The sequence below is a fragment of the Nannobrachium achirus genome (genome assembly GCF_963921795.1).
Source record: "Nannobrachium achirus genome assembly, chromosome: 5".
Classification (NCBI taxonomy): domain Eukaryota; kingdom Metazoa; phylum Chordata; class Actinopteri; order Myctophiformes; family Myctophidae; genus Nannobrachium; species Nannobrachium achirus.
In genome coordinates this window covers 23,659,116-23,682,130 of record NC_137814.1, presented here as the reverse complement: position 1 = coordinate 23,682,130, position 23,015 = coordinate 23,659,116, and the positions used below count along the sequence as shown (strand labels likewise).

Here is a 23,015-nt window from a genome sequence, read left to right as displayed (position 1 = left end):
TTGCTGGAACAGTTTGGACAAATAACTTATTTGTGATAAAACTACAGCAAACAAAACCTTTAAATATTCAACTAACTGTATCTGTGTTTGATACAGTTGAGATGCTGTACCCAGCACACTTCTCAGGCCTATACTTCATGATGCAATTTCTCATGCTATATCAATTGTTTTAATGATTAAATAACCTTTGTGCTCTGTATAAAATCAAATGAAAAGTGGTACAGCCATATTTACTACTGAGAAAATGTTATGTATGTCCACCACCTAACACTTATAGCAGCAAGTGACAGAACTGTTTAAATAGCTACATCACAACTGTCACTGCAAAACTTTCTTTCAGTCAAGGCAGCACATGTCTCAGCTCAAACTATATCATGGGGGAATAATCTATGTTTGATGTTCATGCAATACGTACAAACTCAAATGTGGGCTAAGTTGCATTTAGTTTTGATTTTATGCACCACATATCTGGAACAAAAACTCCCAGGAAACTGCAGGTCTACATCACAGATTACCATGTTATTGTATCCTAGTGTCATTTTACACTTGTTTTTCCTTTGCTTGATGTTCTGTGTAAAGCACATCAAATGGCCTTGTTGTTGAAATAAAATTACTTTGCTGCCCTACATAGTAACAGCTGCCCTCCCCATTGTGTTAGAACAAAAGGAGTCATAAGAAATGTGTGATCATTACCTCTCAAATTACTGCTAAACTGGGTCATTCACACACCCCAGAATAAACGCCTGTGGATGGGTGTATGAGGAGTAACTGAACAACTGAAGGCTTATGCCTTTAACTGTGAGAAATAAGAATTTACATTACTTGGTGGTCATTTTATTGACAGATACAGATACATTCATTACAATAACACCCAGATATGAACTGATTTTAAAGTTGTACCATGTAACTTTTTTTATAAAACAAATCTTAAAATTGTCCTAACTGTTAAATCGCTAAAGTTTTAGAACACCCACTCCGTTATTTTCAGCTTCTGCAGCCTTCTCTTTATATGTTTTCTTCTTAGCAGTGACAGGGGCGGGATTTCGCGCCAAAATGACGTAATCTGCATCATCTGTATACGTTTTGTATACGTTGCCCAATCACATCGCCGATCATGCACACATGGTACACTACCGGCCAATCACAGCTTATCTGCTCTGGTCTCCAGGAAGCGCCTCCGCTTGGCTACAGTGTTTACCATGGTGAAGGATTTTAACCTCTTAATCCACAAATCCTGGCCAGAAAATTACGTTCTACCATGCGTTCTACCCCTCCACGGATTACTATCGGTCGCGGTGGTTTGCTGGCGCCGCTCCGGTGGTCCGCGGCGGTGGTCCGCGACGACTCCGGCCGAAAAACGGCCGAAAAAAGCAATACCGCTACTGACCACTAGTTGAGCAACTTACACAGTATAGCTTTAAATCAAGTTGATTCCTGTTTTGAAGAAATACAATTATGGAATTCCAATACAAAACCTAGCAAAGTGACACAAGGGGATAGCACCTTCTAGCTGCAGTGATATCAGACTTTGGTGCTCTGATTGCATCCAGTCAATTGCCTAGGTGGCAGTTACTGGTGCTAGGGTTGAAAAGAAGGTATGAGTGCTGACAGTGAAGCCTTGATGATCATGACATGCAATGCCACAGTGAGCCACCAGGTGAGTGAGTGCCCACACTGAGCAGCCATCCACAACCACAATCTGAGTTGGTGAGCCGTGGTGAACAGATTAGCAGAAGTCATCAACTGTTTAGAAATTACAGGATTTGGGGTGATTTAATCGTTTCCCAGTCCGCTGATACAACATATGATGATCATAAATACATGGTAATTATGTTGATTTCTTGTGCCACAGATTTACAATTCACCTCAACAACACATCATAATATCATTCATTGCTACACTCAAGTCTTTGCAGTAGCCTACCTATTTTGGCCTGTCAAATTACTCAGGCCAGGTTACAACAACTTCAACAAGTGATTTAATAGTCATCATGTTACATTGTTACAGTATGCTTCTGAGTTTCATATTTTGTAAAACAAAACAAACAAAAAAAACTTGTATGTTGTTGATCTCTTGGTAAAGGTCCCTCAAGCCTCTCCTGAAAAAGTGAGGTGAAGCAAGGAAGGCATGTGTCAAGGAAGGAAAAAAATGTTTTGAATTCAGTAAGAATCATTTAAATATGTATGTATGATTGGTGTGCCCCTGTTGCAAGTATTATCCTGTGTTTATATATTGTATGTAGTTGTAAGCTTTGCATTTTACTGCTGTCTTGGCTCTTACAATGGACCTAATAATGTATTAAACAAAAACAAAAACATGGATTTTAAGGATATTACTAACCTAATAAACAAACATATTTACAATCATGAACAACACGCTTTATTTGTACATTGACAAGTGTGAATTGTTCAGAATCAGATTGCCATTCTATTTACATTTTTTTCTACCACTGACAGTCCACATTTTCACAGTGAAGTAGACACTGCCTTCATCAGAACATTGTGGGCATCAGTTGCCAGCTCCTCCAGACTTTTCCTCAACATAATATAGCTTGTGGTGGCAAAGGAAATTCCCCCTGCTAGAGCAGAACCCACAACAGGGATCAGGCTGTATAGATACTCAGCAGAACCTTCCACAAGTGCAAATCGTGAAACGCAAGTAAGAAGTCGTATAACCCCTGTGCCATCAAACTTAATGTACTGTGGGGCATATTTAATTTCATCCTTCAGCTCCTTCACTGGCACATCTGATCTCTCCGCTAGTTTCTGCAGGCTCTGATCATCAAGGTTGAAAGCCTTATAAAACTTCCTAATCTCCAACAACAAAATGCTTGCATCCACAGCGAATGAGAGGCCTGGGAGAAGGCTGGAGATCATGAGATGTGATGTGAAACCTAACCAGATCACGTATCAGCCATCATCTCTGCATGTCTCTGTAGCCTACTTCTAAAAAGTTGAGGCCACCTCCTGAGTCACAGTTACATGGTAAACATTTAACATTTGAGTACATACTACATACAGATGGAATGGTACATAATTATGTATTAATAATAATTAATTGGAAATGAATATCCCTAAAACCCTTAACACTTGGGGCTGGACTTTTGAGGATGTATTGTCTTGGTGTTTTATTTTTTATGGATCGATTGGTTTGTCTTATGTATTTATTTATTTTGTATGGATTGTTTGATTGAAGTATTTATTAGACGTTTTTATAGGAAAAGGTACAGTTTCATGAGAGTACAGTTCACTGGTACAATTGCTTCAATTGTTGCGACCGAAGGTCGCAGTATACCATGAGAAATGTTGCAGCTTGTCTCTGTCGGTCCGCAAGGTCATGGGTTCGATTCCGGGCACCGCCAACTCAGCGTATGAGTAGCACGGGCTGGCAAGTCGTGCGGCAAGTACTGGGAGCTGATGGTAGGTGTGGCGCTCCACCTCAGCAGTCCATCTCTCCCAGGGGTCTAGCGCATTGTAACGGGGACAGACTCCCGCGTGTTACCGGCTGATACCGACAATAAGCCACTCTCGAGGGATGTCAGCGGTTAACCGGTTAGCCGACCGTTAAGAAATAACCGGTCATGCTTAACGGTTTCACGGTTAATTTTCATAATAATATGATCGCATTTTCCTGGACCTGCATAGTGTTTTTGGCTATGGAGATGTGATTTTGTCAAACAGACTCTGGGAGGCGCAAGAGAGTAAGTAGTCTTACATCGTGTCCAATCGAACAGTGAATGAGAGACAGCTGTTTTAGTGTGCCACAGTGTGGTCCGGGGAGGATCAGACAACGAGCGTCGGAATACACAAAACAGAACACGTAGCCAACAGAGGTATTTCGATCTGGGAGCATTTCAAAAGGAAAGGAGTGTAGACGACAGTATCTTTCTCAAATACAGCAGCGACATGAGGCAACAGCGATGCTCAATCACAAGCCGTGAGTCGCAGAACGCGGCGCGTTGTGAGCTTATAGATCTGCCATTTTCATCTCGGAAGAGTTTTCTCTGCAGCGCGAGTCAACAGACTCGTACACAACAGAACTCGTCGTCATGTTAATGGTTCTCAATAAAAATGCTTAATTAATTCTGTGTGCTTATATACAATTTTGGGTTAAAAAAATAATAATAATAGGGGACTGCCCCATAGGTCGAACTCCCGTTGGGTCGACTGAGGTTAGGGTTAGGTTTAGACATATTTTTACTGAGGTTAGGGCTAGGGTTAAGGTTAGGTTTAGGTGGTCGGACCAAAGGGAGTTCGACGTAATGACATGTTACCCCAGTGCAACTTCAGCCACGGTTCTGGATACGTGCTTGGTGCGTTTTTCTGAATGAAGACACACGAGACACACCGTCTGTTGACATTCCAGACAAGAGTTTGAGTGTCTCTGCAGAGATCCTCAGATCTGGATGATGTTCTCTGGCATGTTGAAGATCTCTGGTGTCTCTCCTGTGAGACAGTTTCACACAGGTTCTTCAGAGCCAGGTTGCAGGGTGGATTATGCGTTGATGTTTCCTTACAAACCGGACATTCCGTCATTTTCTACTACTACTCGACAGGACAACAGGATCTTTAAAGACGTCATGACACACAGGACAGATACAATCAGACATATCTTGGGGTGGTAGCCCTTAAGTCCTCAGATCACAATCGCACCAGTGCCCCTCTCCCCCCGACCTAAGTAATAGCATAAATAAAAGTTTCTATTTATATAGCTCTTTTCATTATGCTGGCTGTGTGTCAATTTACTCAGCAATATTGGATACCTAGGCATACAGAGCCAAAGGGAAGATTGGGATGATAGCAGCATCATTATTTTACTTTGCTTCGAACTAGCTCGAGACTCCCCCCCCATAAAAAAGTACATGGCAGTACAGTTTAGATACACGGTCTACTAATAGGATTTAAACCCAAGAAAGCACAATGGTATTGTTCTTTTAAGTATCATTATGGCCTATGTACAGTCATTTAACTCAATGCTGACACAACAGTATGTATATTATGTGGTGTTTATTTTCGTCTGCTGTGCCTGTGCTCCTACATTGTGTTTTGTGAATGGCACCATTGGATGCAAGATGCATCACCATTCATGCTGAAATACTAAAATATCTCAAAAACACAGAATGAACACAAACAAAACAATAAAATAATTGTGTTGATCTTGTCCCAAACAACAATAAAATACCGGTAAGCAATAAGATCTGGTTGTCCCAGAGGTGAACTGGGCCTTTAACTGACCATCCTTGAATAAATATAAATCATAAATGTAAGCTTGCAATGAACTATGTCAGGTTTCTTATGATTATTAACAAAACAAGAGCTTAGCAGAGTCAGATAAATGACCAGTGTTCCTCTCTCATAAGTGTCCATGCCACAGGGCAGGCCAACAGCAGTGATGTGTTTGCAGACACTGGAAAGTTTCCGTTTTAAAACAAAAAGCTTTGCCACAGACGACCTGTTTTACTTTTATTTCAAGGACAGCCATCAAATCTTGCTCTGCGGAAAATATGAAACTGGTTTTTCTATATTAAAAGTATTTTAAAAGCCAAATGACGGGGGAAAGATGGCAAACTACTCTCCTTGTAATGGTGTATATCTGATATTTTTAACGTCTCCAAACAAAACACAGGAGCACTCGGCACTCCACATGATTTGATTATGAAGTGACACGTGTCTGCTATTTGCCCCATGTATTTATTGACTTCAATATATTTTTCATTCTGTATTTTATCTGTTTTAAGTTGTAGAGAAAACACAAGTGTCCCAGTATTCTGCAGCACACAGAGCACTGGCCTAGTGGGTTGAGACTACATGGTTCTCACAAATCCTTTAAGTTCCACCCCCTCCTCCTCTCTCACCATCAGTCGCTCTCTACTCAGACTTTACTTCAGTGTGCATCTGAAATACGATACAGAAGAGAATGGCAGAAGTCGCCCCAGCTCCAGCTGCCGCCGCCCCGGCTAAAGCAGCCAAGAAGAAGGCCGCCGCTAAACCCAAGAACGACGGACCCAGCGTCCAGGATCTCATCGTCGATGCTGTGACAGCCTCCAAGGAGAGGAGCGGTGTGTCTCTGGCCGCCCTCAAGAAGGCTCTGGCCGCCGGTGGCGTCGACGTGGAGAAGAAGAAGGTCATCGTTAAGAACACTGTGAAGAGGCTGGTAGCAAACGGCACCCTGCTTCAGACCAAGGGTACCGGTGCTTCTGGGTCCTTCAAGCTCAACAAGACGGCTGAGAAGAAAGCAGTCAAAGTCAAGAAGCCTGCAGCCAAGAAACCCGTCGCGGCAAAGAAATCTCCCAAGAAGGCGGCAGCCAAGAAGCCCGCAGCCGCTAAAAAGTCTCCCAAGAAGGCAAAGAAGCCTGCAGCTGCAAAGAAAGCTGTAGCCAAGAGCCCCAAGAAGGCTGCCAAGAGTCCAAAGAAAGTGAAGAAACCCGCTGCCGCTAAGAAAGCCCCAGCAAAGAAGGCAGCAAAGCCCAAGAAGGCAGCCACCAAGAAGAAGTAAACAGCCTCACAACAACCAGTTAAACACAAAGGCTCTTTTAAGAGCCACCCACAACTTTATTCAAAGAGTCAGTTTTTATATTGTCTTGGCACTGCCAATCAGGATCGATCAATTATGTGATTAGTTGTCATTAGTGCGAACTTGTATTAATTGATTAAGATCCGTGTCTTAATAGATCTAAGCAAACTGGTCTATGGAGTTAAAGGCCACATGAGCAAAACAAATGGGGCTACAGCCCAGCTAAAATTCAATTAATGTATTTAATTACATGGTAACTAATGGTAGTTTGGAAGTTACATTTTATTTTCACAATCGGAATATAACTAATAATTCTCTTTGCTATGACAATGCTTAATCTAATATGGATTGAATATGGATTTTACTCTTCTCCATGCATTTTGTTAAGAAATGATGCTGGTTGTTTACGGTTCATATTTGCCTTGTGAACGTGCTATAAACACTTACCTGCGTAATATTGCACGTGTGTGAATGGACAGTCTGAGTCTACCCTAATAGGAAGCAGGGGATTATTGCTCTTCAAATAAAACACTTGGTGGCTCTTAAAAGAGCCGTTTTGGGGTTCAGACAGTGACGGATAGTTTATGCACGTTCTCCACGGATACGACGGGCCAGCTGGATGTCTTTGGGCATGATGGTCACCCTCTTGGCGTGGATGGCGCACAGGTTGGTGTCTTCAAACAGACCGACCAGATACGCCTCGGCTGACTCCTGCAGAGCCATGACGGCAGAGCTCTGGAAGCGCAGGTCGGTCTTGAAGTCCTGGGCGATCTCCCTCACCAGGCGCTGGAAAGGCAGCTTGCGGATCAGCAGCTCGGTGGATTTCTGGTAGCGACGGATCTCCCTCAGAGCCACTGTACCGGGACGGTAACGGTGAGGCTTCTTCACTCCACCGGTTGCCGGCGCGCTCTTACGAGCTGCCTTGGTGGCGAGCTGCTTCCTGGGCGCTTTCCCACCGGTGGACTTACGGGCGGTCTGCTTGGTTCTGGCCATGACTTCTTCTTTGACTCAGTTGAGTTTAGAATGCGAGAACAGCGCAAACTGCTGCCTTTTATCAGTGTCTGCGAAACGCCGTCATTCTCTGATTGGTCAGTGGTCAGGAACGCCGTCATTCTCTGATTGGTCAGTGGTCAGGAACGCCGTCATTCTCTGATTGGTCAGTGGTCAGGAACCGCCTTTCTTTAGGGAGGTACCACAAGTCACTTGCTACCGATTGGTGGGGAACACTGGAGCTGCTGTAATAGATAACACAATGGAATACTTTCCAGCAAACTGAAATGTATCGTGTGTCATTAGATATGACAAGAAATAACATTTCTACTTGTGACAAAATAACACTTGACACAATTAAGGATGTTTTTTTGTATAAAGAATATGTATGCATATCTAGTCTTAAATAATTGACACTCATCTAATTCATTTTTCTCAAAAGGACCCTTTTTCTATTGATTAATCACGCCATGGAGACTAGAGTTCAATAATATTTTTAGTTTTTTGTCACATTCCTAAAACAAAAATGTGATAACAATAAATGTACCCCCATTCGTTCCGGAGGGAATCAATGGGGGTAAATTTACTCGAATACATTTTTGTCTTAGGAATGTGACAAAAAACATTATTGAACTCTACTCTCCATGGCATGAGTAATCAATAGAAAAAAAGTCATTTTGTGGGTGAACTACTCCTTTAAGTCAATGTGCTCAAAGATCTGCCATATTGGACCATGTATTATGATTCTCATAGAACATTGACTAATCCCACAAATGATTACAACCACAGCAATTTGTCTCAAATATTTAACACAGGTATATTTAATTCACAAAAGTTAAGCTTTCAATATGGACAATTAACTGAGGCACTATCTATGCAAAGTATTACATAATGCTCATAAGAATATTCGCACATATAAAAAAAATGTAGGGGAATTCATCTTTATATTGAAATAGTGGGTGGCTCTTAAAAGAGCCTTTGTGGGGTTTGTCAAACGAATCAAATTTACTTCTTGGCGGCCTTCTCGGTTTTCTTGGGGAGCAGGACAGCCTGGATGTTGGGCAGCACACCGCCCTGAGCGATGGTCACTCCGCCCAGCAGCTTGTTGAGCTCCTCGTCGTTGCGGACGGCCAGCTGGAGGTGACGGGGGATGATACGAGACTTCTTGTTGTCACGGGCAGCGTTTCCAGCCAACTCCAGGATCTCAGCGGTCAGGTACTCGAGGACAGCTGCCAGATAAACCGGGGCGCCGGCGCCGACTCTATGGGCATAGTTGCCTTTACGCAGCAGCCTGTGGACACGACCCACGGGGAACTGGAGCCCGGCACGGGATGAGCGGGTCTTAGCCTTCGCCCTGGCCTTTCCGCCTGTCTTACTTTTTTAAATAAACTTTATTGAAAATTGGCAGTTTACACTTATTTAAGCATTTGCATTCATACATACAATTCAAAGTCATGTAAGTACATTATAATAAACATAGACAATGTAAGGGCATTACTTTCCGTTTTAAACCCCCCTTTTTCAGTCTCAAGTCCAAGTCTTTAGATACACAAATATAATAGAAAATAGAAATATAATAAATAGAAGGGGGAAAAAACAAATTACAAGGTCAAAAGGTGCCACGGTTTCAGTACGTTTTGTTTAGAGTCAAGAGTTCTTTGTCTCTTCAGCTCAGTGATTATCTGCTTGAAAACCATCTCTCCAGAGATGGCCTCCTGCTTAATAGTCATTGCACATCGTGTATTCCACAGTTTGTTCACTGTGGTACATACAACAGACCAATAGAAGTCCTGGTCCATGGGTGAAAGATTCTCGTCAAATACACCATACATTATCGCGTTATAACTCAATTTTACGGTGAAACCAATGCGGGCCATTCTCCCCCACACATACTGCGATCTGGAACAATCAACCAGTAGGTGCTCTATAGTTTCATCTTCGTCACAATTAACAAAAGGGCATTTAACTGTTGTTACAAAACAACTCCATTTGACAACTGCCCTAACGGCTAGTCGTCTTACAGACACGAGCCACATGACGTCTCTCTTTTTTTCAGACAAGTTTTTACTCCAAATATTTTTCAGACACACCTGCTTCTGGTTGTCGTCCAGATCTCTGTAGGGGAAAACGCCACCATACATGTCATCACATATAACTCCATAGATTTTCTTGCTCGACATTTCAGTCCAATCAATATTCATATGTGCAGAATTACACAATAAATCACCATACATTATTTTAAAATAAGGAAAAGAGCTCCTTGCTCGGCCCTTCTTTTTGGTCCAGCTTAAAGCCTCGCCAATCCATACTGCATTTCTTTTAAAGCCAGAAGCTACATTTTTACAAAAGGCAATTTTTAGTTTTAATCCCAGGTCAACAGCTCCAAGACCTCCAAAACGCTTATTTTTATATAAAAGGTCTCTTTTGGTCACCTCCCTGGTGGTTCCCCAAATAAAGTTGACCAATAATTTATTTAACTTTTTAAGTGTCTGGTCCTTAGGAGGAAAAATGGTTGCGAGAAATAATAACTTTGATACAATACATGATTTTATAATTATAATCTTTGTTTTAAAGCGACATGATTTATTCTCCCATTTATCTAATTCGTCTTTTATCTCTTTGTCCTTGTTATCCCAATTTTTCCCATAACTGTCGCTGCTGCTGAACTTGATACCCAGGACTTTCATTGTTTCACTGTCTTTTATATTTACTGTTGGCCGTGCCTCCCTTCTCCCAAACCAGACACCTTCTGTTTTGTCCTGATTCAGCTTAGAACCCGAAACCTCTTCATAAAGTGTCAAGTGCTCATTTATAACATCTAACTCATACTGGTTTTTAATTATGATGGTCACGTCGTCAGCGTAGGCCAGGACGACCACCCTCTCACCGCTACTGGTTTTTATCCCTGAGAGTCTTTTATCATTTTTAATTCGTTTTAATAAAGGGTTAATAGCTAAAATATAGAGAGCTGCCGATAGGGGGCACCCTTGCTTCACTCCCCTCTTAATTCCAAATGCCTCTGTTAAAACACCATTTACATTGACCTGAACCGTGGACTCTGCATATAGCAACTTGATCAAATTAATGAAATCCTGATTAAAACCATATACTTTTAAAACTTCCCACAGATACTCTCTAGAAATGAAATCGAAGGCCTTTTTTTGGTCTAAACTCACAATGAAGAATTCTTCCTTTACTTCTCCACCAGTGATATCTCTCAAAATACCCAGATTATCCCACATGAGTCGTCCCTTAATAGCACATGTCTGTTCTTTTTCTATAATTTTTTCCAGGTCGTTATTTAATCTATTGACCACTATCTTTGCCAATATTTTATAATCCACATTCATAAGTGTAACGTGTCTCCAGTTATCTAAATTATGCGCAGGCCCCTTTTTATATATAAGTGATATGACACCATGATAAAACGAAGGATGCATTTTGCCTGTCTTGATTCCATCGTTAAGAGCAGAAGTTAGCAGGTCAACTAGCTCCTCTGTGCATGAGAGAAATAGCTCATTCTTACCTCGCCTGTCTTACCTCGGCCGCTCATTCTGAAGGTTTATTTCTAGAGTAAAGCTCGAAGAAAATGTGCTGGAGGAGAGGAATACGAGACTTTTATAGGCTACGTTCGACTTTGTAACACACTTACTTTTTTGTGATTGGTGGGAGAGACTCTGTGTGCGCCCCACCAATCATAAAAACGAGTGTGTGCGCGGGCTGAGTGTGTATGAGCTCCCCACCAATCAGCAGTAGTGACCTCATCGGTCCTCCCTATGGCTCCTCCCAGAGCCCTGCCCCCTGTCTAAAAGCTTTGTGTCCCTCTGAGGACGTAAGGGAGGACAGGCAGACCAGCAGAGTTAATGTAAGAAAGATTTAGCTTAATTTATTCAAGCATGGTCATATTGTTGAAAGCCATCTTCATTTTTACACAGACATAATTTACAAATACTGTACGTATGTGCCACGTCTATCTCAACTTGTATGATATACATGATGTATGCATGTTATACAGGTGTTATCCCAGATGTAAGGGACTACTATAGCAATACACTGCACAATAAAGAAGTGGCAAGTGGTGCCATATGTGATGATCTGTATGGTGGCGTTTTTCCATACAAAAATCTTGATGACAAACAGTGTTTCTTAAAAATATTTGGAAAAAAACTTTATCAGAAAAGAAGAGAGACATCATGTGGCTGGTATCTGTAAGGCGACTGGCAGTATTGCACTATTACACTATTTCACCTATTACACTATTACACTTATTGCTAACCAGCCATGGACCCCCTTGGAAACCCCTCAGGGACCCCCAGAGGTCCCCGAACCACACTTTGGGAACCAGCCATGGACCCCCTTGGAAATCCATCATGGACCTCCAGAGGTCCCCGAACCACACTTTGGGAACCAGCCATTGCTGTACCAGGCTGTTGTGAATAGAAACCCTGGGGGTCCCCAAACCACACTTTGGGAACCAGCCATGGACCCCCTTGTAAACCCCTCATGGACCCCCTGCCTGCCTGCCTGTTGATCCTATTACTTGGATGTTAGACTAGCCTACAGCTTTTATTTTGAAGTTGTGTACCATGTGACTTGACACGTGGTCACGTGACATTCATGATGACAATTTCTTTCCTGGACTTGAAAATTGAATAATGGGCCTATTTTTAGTTTGTTGGTTCTAAATCAAATAATGCCAAAATACGAATCACACACTCAGAAATTGATTTTTTTGCAAGCTAGAAAATTGGAAAAATGGGCCCATTTTCTGATAGTTGTAATGGGGTAAAAAATCTAATAAACACCTTTTTAAAGATGTTTTTCATTTGTTGGTTCCAAATCAAATAATGACAAAATACAAATCAAACACTCAGAAATTGAAGCATTTTTCTGATTTATTTGCAAGCTAGAACATTGGAAAAATGGGCCCATTTTCTGATAGTTGTAATGGGGTAAAAAATTAAATAAACACCTTTTTAAAGATGTTTTTCCTTTGTTGGTTCCAAATCAAATAATGACAAAATACGAATCACACATTCAAAAAATTAAGACATTTTGAAGCAATTTCCTGATTTTTTTGCAAGCTCGGAAATTGGAAAAATGAACCAATATTTCATTTTTTGATGGAGCTAGAATATCATAGGTAAAGAATATCAGGCAATTGAAAGAAAATTTATTTTTTAAGATTCAATTCCTACTAAAAATCAGATTATACTTTAGTACCCTGGCCTATTTTCACATGTACGGTTTAAAGGTGTAAGTGGAAATAAACTCGTTACATAACGTGTGGGCGGCTCTTAAAAGAGCCTTTGGGTCGTTGGTAGATCAAGTCAGCATTATTAACCTCCGAATCCGTACAGAGTGCGTCCCTGTCTCTTCAGAGCATATACAACATCCATGGCGGTCACGGTCTTTCTCTTGGCGTGCTCGGTGTAGGTAACGGCGTCACGGATCACGTTCTCCAGGAACACCTTGAGGACACCGCGGGTCTCCTCGTAGATCAGACCGGAGATACGCTTCACACCGCCACGGCGAGCCAGACGGCGGATAGCGGGCTTGGTGATTCCCTGGATGTTATCACGAAGAACCTTGCGATGACGCTTGGCGCCTCCTTTTCCCAGTCCCTTTCCGCCTTTTCCACGCCCACTCATTTTTCAGCTTCAGTTAGGTTGAAGATTTAGAAGAGAATGATTTCAGGGCTCTGAGCCATGCCTTTTTATCTGTGTTCTGAGGACGTAAGGGAGGACAGGCAGACTGCCATGCCCCCTCCCCCACCACACACGCACCTCCCCTTGTTCATTTTGGTCAAATCACCCCCTAGTTTATAGTAATACCGGTAATGCTAGTCAAGTCCTCTATATCATAATAATTGTTGATGTTTTAAACGTATCGCCCCATTCATATTCTTGTCAATGTACATTTGGTGTTACTGAATACATGCCTAATACACCCTCTGGGCCATAGCATTTCTTTCGACTCTCAAGTTTAAATGTTTGTATTGTCACAGACATAACCTAAATAAAGTTATAATAATTCATCAATAATTAAGTATTAATACGGAATTCTTGAGGTGGACGAGGGTTACTATGTATAATAATGTATATGATTCTGAACAATAACAATGGTAGTAGGCTAGTGGCTACTATTCAATATCAATGTTGAATTTGAACCAACACATACTAGTCAGGACCATGGCGAATCTAATAGTGATTTATGGATTAACGAAATTAGGTCATAGGGGAGGTGGGTGGGTTTGCAAGCTCTATAGCTTAAGTGGGAGAAATGGCCATATACAAAATGTAGGAAGTTAGTGCTTATGTTTATTAACTTTGTATGTTTATTAACTTTGTCATAAATACATTTATGTCTAGACTGTTATGTCATTAATTATTTGTGAGAGGTATTAGACCATTAACACACAGACTGGTTATTATTCCAGCACATGGCATATAAAAGTGAGGATGCTCTTATAAAATGAAGTGGTTGGCTCTTAAAAGAGCCTTTTGTGAGAATAAAGATGGAACAGATGATTTACTTCTTTTTGGGGGCTGCCTTCTTTGCTGCCTTGGGTTTGGCAACCTTCTTTGCTGGAGCTTTCTTGGCTGCTGCGGGCTTCTTCGCCACTTTCTTGGGGCTCTTGGCGGCCTTCTTGGGGCTTTTAACTGCTACTTTCTTGGCGGCGGGCTTCTTGGCTTTCTTGGGTGATTTCTTAGCGGCTGCGGGCTTCTTTGCTGCCGCCTTCTTGGGCTTCTTAGCCGCTGCGGGTTTCTTGGCTGCAGCGGGCTTCTTTGCTTTAACTGCCTTCTTAGCAGCGGGCTTCTTCGCCTTCGCCGCCTCCTTGTTCATCTTGAAAGAGCCAGACGCGCCGGTGCCTTTGAGCTGGACCAGGGTGCCTTTAGCGACCAGGCTCTTGACGGCGATCTTGACGCGGGCCTTGTTCTTCTCCACATCGTAGCCGCCGGCAGCCAGAGCTTTCTTGACGGCAGCCAGAGACACACCGCTCCGCTCCTTGGAGGCGGACACGGCCTTGACGACCAGATCAGCGACGCTGGGCCCGGTCTTCTTGGGGCGGGGAGCTGCCTTCTTCTTGGCGGCCTTGGCCGGGGCTGGAGCTGGTGCTACTTCTGCCATTGTTCTCTTCTCTGTAGTTTATCCTTCCTTCCCCCTAAAGTAAACTCTGTCAGACTGGTGCTGAACGCTCTGAAGGGGCTGGACTTAAACACCACATGAGAACCATATAGAGACAACATACACACAGCTCCTCTTGTCTAGGTGGCTTAATGTGCCACTTGTGTTTTCTCCTCGATTAAAACAAGTTATAACAAACTGCGGTGCATGTTATGAAATGAAACAAAGAGCTGACCAGTTAGCACACATGTGCCTTTTTGTTATCAATATAACTGCGATGAAAAAAGCCCTCTCGTTTTTAAGTGATACGCTCAAAACATCACCCTTGCACAGCCAGAGCACAGTGTTTCCTCTGTCATTTTGCTTCTAAAACATTTTAAACTACGTTAAATTAACAACAATACTCACAATACTCTTAGCAGACATACCTGGCGACGCAATGCCATGCAATATACTTTGGTTTTCACATCCGTTTTGCTATAAACAGAAGGTTTTCTGACCCCAGTAAACACACTCCAGTTGACAGCAGCATGATGGTGGAGTTCCAATGACAGATGAAAACTGTTGCAACACTAGATGGATTTATGGACAAATATCTTACTGTGATCAACATACAGCAAACGAAATGTGTTAAAATCTTCAATAAACTGTGGTATTATCTATGTGATAGTGACCATTCATTACCACTGATGACAATACTGTGAAGATGTAACTTTGGAACATGTAGGTATTGGCGTATAAAAAAAATAATACAAATAATTATATATATATATATATATATATGTGACATGACTTAACACTTAAGTCATGTCATGCTACAAAACAATTCAGCAATATCTGGTTTAAGTTATGATTAGATCATATTATAGATATGTAAAACAGTTTAATATAAACACCTGTCTTCAGTGCTTTATTGTCATTCATCATGGTCAGTGTCATCTCACATGACAGGCACCAAATAATGTACTACCTTTTTGTTTTTGGGAGTGAGTCTGTTGTAGTTCTAAGTGCAACAGGGAGTTTATTCCACAGTTTGGGGGCCAGGAGGGCAAATTGTCTGACGAGTGGATGTTTGTCCTGAGGTTTTTAGCGAGGGTTCTGTCAGCATCCTTGTCTTCCCTGTCTGTCAGCTTCTCTGCCTTAGTCTGTTTACAGGAAAAATTAAAACGGATCCAAACAAAACTATATATTTCTAAACGATTCCACCCAAAAGCCAAATAATGTATAAATAATTATGACAATTAATGTATGGATAACACTGTCTGTCATATATGTAACACAAGAGGATTAAATAGGATTAAACCTTGACTTAGGCTAAAAGAAAAAAAAAGGTTAAAACATAATTTGGCCTAGTCAGTGATTTAGGCCATGAAACAAAAACAATCTATTTTGGCCCTCTTTCTCACCTATGGCCTACATAAAATGTGTGGGAACAGCATGATCCTTTTAGGAAATAGGTGATTATACCAGAGGAGGCCAGTGTCATGAGGAGCTGACTTGGGCAAAACATAGTTTTCCTCAAAAGATGACTTAATAAGGTGACGGTGTACCACACTATTATTATAGTTGTATAAAGACAGAGAGCCAGCACAAAGCTGAGGTAGGTCTGGTGTTCTTTATTAAAGTGTCCCCCGTTTTAAATAAAAAGGTTCCTACAACAAATCCTAACACACAGTTAGCCCACAGGTATCATGGTTGGTATCGTGGTTATTATCATGGTCAGTGATGGGTTTTTGATTAATTCCCATGTATTAATTTAATAGACTATGTGACAACCAGGAATAGTTTGGTGACCACTGGAGAGTCGGTTGGCGGCCGGAATGTAGACGGCACCCGGGAGCAGGTTGGGTTAGCGCCCCAGCCTGTGTCTTCCGTGAGGAAGAAGCCCAACAAATCCACAGTGAGGCCTTTAGGAGGGCCATTCAAGCCACAAGCGGAGCCTGCAGCACCACCTTGCCCAAGTGGAGCTTGCAGTACTACCACTGGCCAACCCTTGCGGCCCAACCACCTGTAGCAGCTGAATGGAATGTTTGGATCTGGAGTCTGGTGCAACGCACAGGTTCTGAACCTGGTGAGAGCAGGAGAGGACCTGGTGAGACGTAGGAGGAGCCCGGCCAGGAGTCAACCCATAGAGCCTAGTTCTTCCATGCGCCAGAGTGGCGCTGCCCCCAATCCCGGCAGAGTAGTTCCGGTGCAGCACATTGAGTGACCCTGGTCTTTCCCTAATAGGACTGATCGTGGATAGCTACTGGGACGTAAGTCGGGACTTGATCAACCCCGGCTGGGTCACCTGGGCGAGGGTGTATGATGTTGCGAGACCCGAAACACCTGTCGACCCCAGGCTACATCACTGATGATACGTCCCAGTTGCATCCTTGTGATGTTTTTCTTTTCTTTTTTTCACTTTAGAAAGTTATCCTTTCCCAGAAGAGTAAAACCACAGTCAGTCAGAGTCCAAGAAAGAGGCAGCACACCAATAAGTCTGTTTGAGATAAGTGTATTAAGAGAATTGTGCAGAGTTCAACGTACAGTACAGCAAGTCAATAGTTCACCCATAGTTGCCTTCTGCTGAAACAAAACATAATTTCACAGATATATGGAGTTACAGAATACATTAGTCACATTCTGATTGGACAATTATAACATAACAATGGATATCAGATGTTTTCGTGTCTTGGGCCCCGTAGCCAGAAGGACATATGCCAAATATGGCTTGGCGTTATCCAATGTCCTGGGCAGTATGACCTTATTGAGATATTATTGCTGTGGTCATCCACCTGCAGTGGAGACGTCTCATCACGTGCATTAGTTATTTGTTCAAAAACCTTGACACTTTTAACACTGAAGTTGGTGTTTTAAATATAATAGATATTAAAATGGTTTTAACCCATCAGTCAGTATCGTGTCTCTTAGTATCATGGTTGTACTATCATGGTTAGTATCATGTCAGTATCATGTTCAGAATCATGGTCAGTGTCATGTCAGTATCATAGAGAAGAAACAATCTGCACTCACTGTAGAAGTCTAAGGGTCGATTCAGACTCTTATAAGGAGCCTAACTTATTTCGGTTCGGCACTAGCTGTCCAGACCCAAATATGTTTTCGAGAGAGCTCGTCCACATCTGGTGCTGCTGGAGCTGCTGCTAACTGGACCTCCAGTCATTCAGCATGTAGGCACGAGGGCCATTCAGATATGTATCCACTATCCGCCCTGCAACACTCATTTATCGGCCACAAACGTTTTCATGCCATGGACCTCCAATATTTGCAAGAGACTTCGGTACTAACCGTTAAGAAAGTATGAATGGACTCCCCCCGAACCTAAATCATTTCGGGTCGGGGAGCCCTCCCAAACCGAAATAAGTTAGGCTCCTTATAAGAGTCTGAATCGACCCTAAAGGTGTCAGCAGATAGAGGTATCAATAATACAAATTGCATTTATAAACAGGGACTATAAAGTGAATATATTGGTTCCAGCCCATAGACCCGCCCACTCTCTGAGCGGTTTCTCTCATCAGCTGAGTCTGAAATAAGGCTAGCGAATATAATAAAACTTGGCAATGGTCCATATGTATTTTGATATATTAGAAAGTCCAATACCTTGTCTTGTTATGTGACATTGGTGCCGTCTACCCTTCACACAATGTGTCACTCCACCACAATGCAGAAGAGAAACTGCAACATCACTTTATCTGTTGAACAGTTCAAGTCATCTTAAAGCCTTTACACGAGGGTTAGACAAGATAACTAAACTAAGTAATTTGATTAGAATGATATGGTTTATATATGTATGTTTTGCTCTGCAGATGCTGACCCCCTCAACCCATCATACGCATTGAGAAGCCACTGATAGACATGCTAATTTACATTCACACCAAAATACTTAAAGATTTGTGGTCATGAATGATCCAGAGCTTTGTACAGAAGTGGCTCATTTCAGGACTAATAATATCTAGAGTCCCAGCAGGGAGTTCATTGTCTTGCACTGGCCTACTCGGTAACGATGCAACTCAGGAACAATGCCAGTTGGTATGGCATAGTTGCACCTGTACAGTATCGCCTAGCCTAGTAAACTAGACTCCTCCCTTCTGATATCCTGAAAGGAGAGTCTAGTTTACGAGGCTAGGTGTTATAGCTCTATGGTACCGCCCCGTGGAAAAATAAAGATGACACATTAACAACTTTCCTCTGCCCTCTTTTGGCAGTTTGGCATATGCCTATATTTTGTCCAAAAGTCACGTGATGTGTTGTGAATTTCTAGATCTGGTATTAGTCTTACAACGAAGTATAGTCATAATAATAATAACTTGAGCGCTGTTCTAAGAAGGCTACCCAAAATGTGGGGCATGAGAAAACAACCAAGGTTAAAACTAAGGAATTACATCAATAAAATCACTCCTGTGTGACACGCGTGAAGTGATCATCCGCCTCGAGGGTTGCTGATGAAGATGATGTATTGTAGACCCGCATTACACCACAGGATAGGGGGGTTTGTTTGAAAATAAACATTTGTACGCAAATTAAGGGTAATAATAATAATAATGATCATAACCCAACTTCCACCTCCACTTTGAGAAGCCACTGATTTACTTTTGAAGATGTGGGCAAATCTTTCAGAGATTCCTAAAAGGATGGCTCTGAAAGTATTCACTGATCAGGAATGTTTTCCTCTCTCATATTTCTACTATATTCCAGAATTATTGCGACCGTCAGGTCGCAGTTACTATCAAAACCTCGACCAGCTGTCTGTCAGTCAGTCTATCTGTCTGTCACACGTCACACTTTTGCCCTGCTCATATCTCCGCAACCGTTGCCCCGATCCATTCCAAATTTTGCACACACAGTCATTGCCTGCCAAACTACAACCTCCACCCATCAATTCTCACATGACCCTCTTCTAGTGCCACCATGAGGCCGGTTCTTGCAAAACACATTTATGGACTGCTCCTACAATTCTTGCCCAAAAATCACGCAAATCACCACACAGTATGTCTACACTCATCTTATCATGTCATGGATCTGTCCCATATAGCGCCACCATCAGGCTGAGTTTTTAAAAACACATTTTTGGACACTGCTCCAAACACATTTTGCCCTAAAATCACGCTGCGATCTGACAGTCGCTTATCTCCCGATTAGGGAGTCTTACTGGTGAATATAGTGTCCATGCATGGAGTTCTCATTGTCTTGGATTTGGTATGAAGCTTCTTGCCGAGTTCAACACAATGAAACAATGCCTCCCCTCCCCCTGCAGGCTGGATCTGTGGAGCCAACCCAATGTACGAGTTGGGTGCGATGGGTTGGTGGAGCTGAAACTGTGTGAAAGCACCCACAAACACGTTTGACTACTTCTAGGCCAGGTCTCTCTTTTGTTCTGGAGTGGTAACACCTAGCTTGTCTCAAATGTGAACCTTGAACTCCACGTTATTTTAGCCTAAACAATAGCCTGCACTACTACATAAATAGTTGTTTACGGGCAGGGGTCTTCAACAGGGGGTCCGGGACCCCTAGGGAGTCCTCAAGGTTACTACAGGGGGTTTGTGAGCTTTGTGATAGGAACTTTCCTTTCTTTTTTATTATTATTATTATGTTTTTACTTTTTTTTTTTTTTAATACAGGTATTTCAAGCATTTACATTCATAAATCAGAAATAGGCATGTCAAGTCAATAAGAAATACATTATAAGTGCAGCAAATATTTGTAATGGCATTACTTTTCTTCTTTTTAACCCAAAGTAGGCCTTTAGATAGAACCCACATAATATATAAAAGACAAAAGTAGAAATATAAATCAAAATTACAAGGTCAAAAAGTGCCATGGTTTCAGGATATTTTGTTTCGAGTCCAAAGTTCTTTGTCTCCTTAGTTCAGTGATTATTTGCCTAAAGACCACCTCTCCAGAGATGGCCTCTTGCTTAATTGTCATAGCACAGCGAGTGTTCCATAGTTTATTAACGACGGTGCATACAACAGACCAATAAAAGTCCTGGTCCGTGGTCGAAAGTTTCTCTTCAAAGACACCATATATTACTGCGTTATATGTTAATTTTACTTTGAAACCAATACGGGCCATTCTCTCCCACACATATTGAGATCTGAGACAATCGACCAGCAGGTGCTCTATTGTTTCATCCTCATTGCAATACACAAAAGGGCATTTAACTGTTTTTACAAAACAACTCCATTTAACAACCGCCCTAACGGCTAGTCGTCTTACAGAGACAAGCCACATGACGTCTCTCTTTTTTTCAGACAAGTTTTTACTCCAAATATTTTTTAAACACACCTGCTTCTGATTGTCGTCCAGATTTCTATAGGGGAAAATACCACCATACATGTCATCACATATAACACTATATATTTTCTTGCTTGACATTTCAGTCCAATCAATATTCAGGTGAGCAGAATTACCCATTAAATCACCGTACATAATTTTAAAATAAGGAAAAGAGCTCCTTGCTTTGCCCTTCTTTTTAGTCCAGCTTAGAGCCTCACCAATCCACACTGCACTTCTTTTAAAACCGGCAGCTATATTTTTACAAAAGGAAATTTTAAGTTTTAGGCCCAGGTCTACCGCTCCAAGACCTCCAAAGCGCTTACTTTTATATAAAAGGTTTCTTTTGGTCACCTCCCTGGTGGTTCCCCAAATGAAGTTGACCAAAGTTTTATTTATCTTTTTAAGTGTCTGGTCCTTGGGAGGAAATATGGTTGCGAGAAATAAAAGCTTTTACCACTCCTTATCATTAGCTGATAATAGCAGATCTTCAAGATCACAATACCTTGCGCTGTGAGGCGTTTGAGCTTGTAGATCATCTATTTTCGGCAAAGATGGAGGGTGAAAATCACACCTGTGTGAACTGAGCGGTGGTCGTGGTGTGTGTGTGTGTGTGTGTGTGAGACCCCCCCTCCCCTCCCCCTGTGTGTGTGTGTGTGTGTGTGTGTGTGTGTGTGTGTGTGTGTGTGTGTGTGTGTGAGTGTGCCTGGCCTATCCTGAACAACAGCGCCCCTCCCTTAACATGTGTGGTCATAAAAGGTACTGTAGGCTACATACAGACACGGACGGAGACAGACAGACAGACCCACACACACCGCCACGTATAGGAGCGTTGTGACCACCGCTCAAAAAAAGAGCAGACCAGAGCCAATGGTCAAGATTACTACGTTATTGAGGGTGGTTAAATGTCAGAAAATAGACATTAACATGAACCTATAGAAAAGATTAATTGACACTGATGACACTCAAACAAGTTATCTAAGAAAATGTTTAATCCACTTTGCAATTTTATAAAATACAGCAGGGGTTGGTAACATGTCTGACTCTGATAAAGTGCCATGTTTTCGATGTTCTTAATAGTCAGTGTGCTATATCAACAATACGTTTAACATGAAACCACATCAAATTGACTTTTTTTCTTTCACATCAAGATGTAATGATCATTAGCAATAACCTCATCTCCCAGACTCCCTCCCCTGTCAGTGTTAGGAGTTTGAATGAATGTTGAAATGTGTGAGGAATGTAGCCTAATGTTTATGTAGATTTGACTTAAAGGTGTATTCAGTGATAATGAAAGTGGCCGGGGGTCATCTTGTCCCCACTGGCCTTACAGTGTGGACTTTCTATGCAGCGCAAATGACACAATATGGGTCCTTGGCATGGGTGCTGCCATCATAGATTGTAAAGGCACCAGAGGATGCTATTGGCTGCCAACGGTCACACGCAACCGCAGAGATACATGGGAGAATGTGGTCGGAGCCTCCCGAAATACAGCACACGAAGAAGAACACAGCCGGCTGGTATTAGTTTAGTTGGCCACGCCCCCCGCAACTTCATCATCAATTTTAATGGACCTTATTTTCACAAAACGCATATTATCGTGATTGAAAGGCAATTTTTAACTAGCGATAGGAACCATAAAGTATTTATGAAAATGTTAATTAACTCTCCCAACACTTTGAACGTTCACGTTCGCCCGATTTCGCAAGACCTCTCCGCCAATACGGCGCTCGTTCGGTTCGTTCGTCTGATGACTGTAAGCTGATGAGGGGTCGCGCGGCCGTCTACTGTAAACACATTTTCCGCGGTGATGGTGTAAAAAATCCATTATGCGTTAGATCAACGGAGAACAATTCACTTCCTTGTTGATTTCCTCTGGCTGTAAGGCTCTGTGGCCAGTGACTGGTCTTCTTCTTCTTCAACACATAACAGGCAAATTCACATTCATACTCGCATGACGCCGCCCTCTGCTGCCTGGCAGACCAAAGTGCACTATTGCACAACCAAAAAAAAAATAAAATAAAAAATAAATGTATGTCTGTCTATCTACTATAACGTCGCAAAGGTAAGCCGCTTTTTGATGGCACCAGACCCAATAAATAAATAAATAA

The 23,015-nt window shown here is 42.1% G+C and overlaps 5 protein-coding genes across 9 annotated transcripts in view; 1 reads left to right on the top strand and 4 right to left on the bottom strand.

Annotated features, from left to right (window-relative positions):
• Positions 1 to 6,495, top strand: part of LOC308285974 (histone H1-like) — a gene marked incomplete at both ends in the record, with an annotated part of 402,459 nt that extends 395,964 nt beyond the window's left edge. The window contains one exon of one of the 4 annotated variants that reach the window (XM_080726931.1): positions 6,382 to 6,495. In XM_080726931.1, coding sequence (XP_080583057.1) covers positions 6,382 to 6,495 — 114 coding nt within the window. Of the gene's footprint in view, positions 1 to 6,321 lie in introns of all 4 variants that reach the window. The other 3 variants (XM_080726930.1, XM_080726929.1, XM_080726928.1) reach the window with 3 other exon arrangements.
• Positions 6,496 to 7,095: 600 nt separating this feature from the next.
• On the bottom strand, positions 7,096 to 7,506 carry LOC308285985 (histone H3.2; the record flags this gene model as incomplete). The annotated part of the gene is made up of 1 exon (XM_080726942.1): positions 7,096 to 7,506. The coding sequence occupies one exon, from the start codon at positions 7,504 to 7,506 to the stop codon at positions 7,096 to 7,098; it is 411 nt and encodes a 136-aa protein (XP_080583068.1).
• Positions 7,507 to 8,508: 1,002 nt separating this feature from the next.
• Positions 8,509 to 9,683, bottom strand: LOC308284926 (histone H2A-like; the record flags this gene model as incomplete). Its single annotated transcript, XM_080725651.1, has 2 exons — positions 8,509 to 8,874; positions 9,594 to 9,683. 2 exons carry the CDS (start codon positions 9,681 to 9,683, stop codon positions 8,509 to 8,511), a joined length of 456 nt encoding a protein of 151 aa, XP_080581777.1.
• Positions 9,684 to 12,842: 3,159 nt separating this feature from the next.
• Positions 12,843 to 13,154, bottom strand: LOC308285998 (histone H4; the record flags this gene model as incomplete). Its single annotated transcript, XM_080726955.1, has 1 exon — positions 12,843 to 13,154. The coding sequence occupies one exon, from the start codon at positions 13,152 to 13,154 to the stop codon at positions 12,843 to 12,845; it is 312 nt and encodes a 103-aa protein (XP_080583081.1).
• Positions 13,155 to 14,034: 880 nt separating this feature from the next.
• Positions 14,035 to 23,015, bottom strand: part of LOC308285975 (histone H1-like) — a gene marked incomplete at both ends in the record, with an annotated part of 30,264 nt that continues 21,283 nt past the window's right edge. The window contains one exon of one of the 2 annotated variants that reach the window (XM_080726932.1): positions 14,035 to 14,165. In XM_080726932.1, the coding sequence (XP_080583058.1) occupies positions 14,035 to 14,165 (131 nt within the window). Of the gene's footprint in view, positions 14,194 to 23,015 lie in introns of both variants that reach the window. The other variant, XM_080726933.1, reaches the window with a different exon arrangement.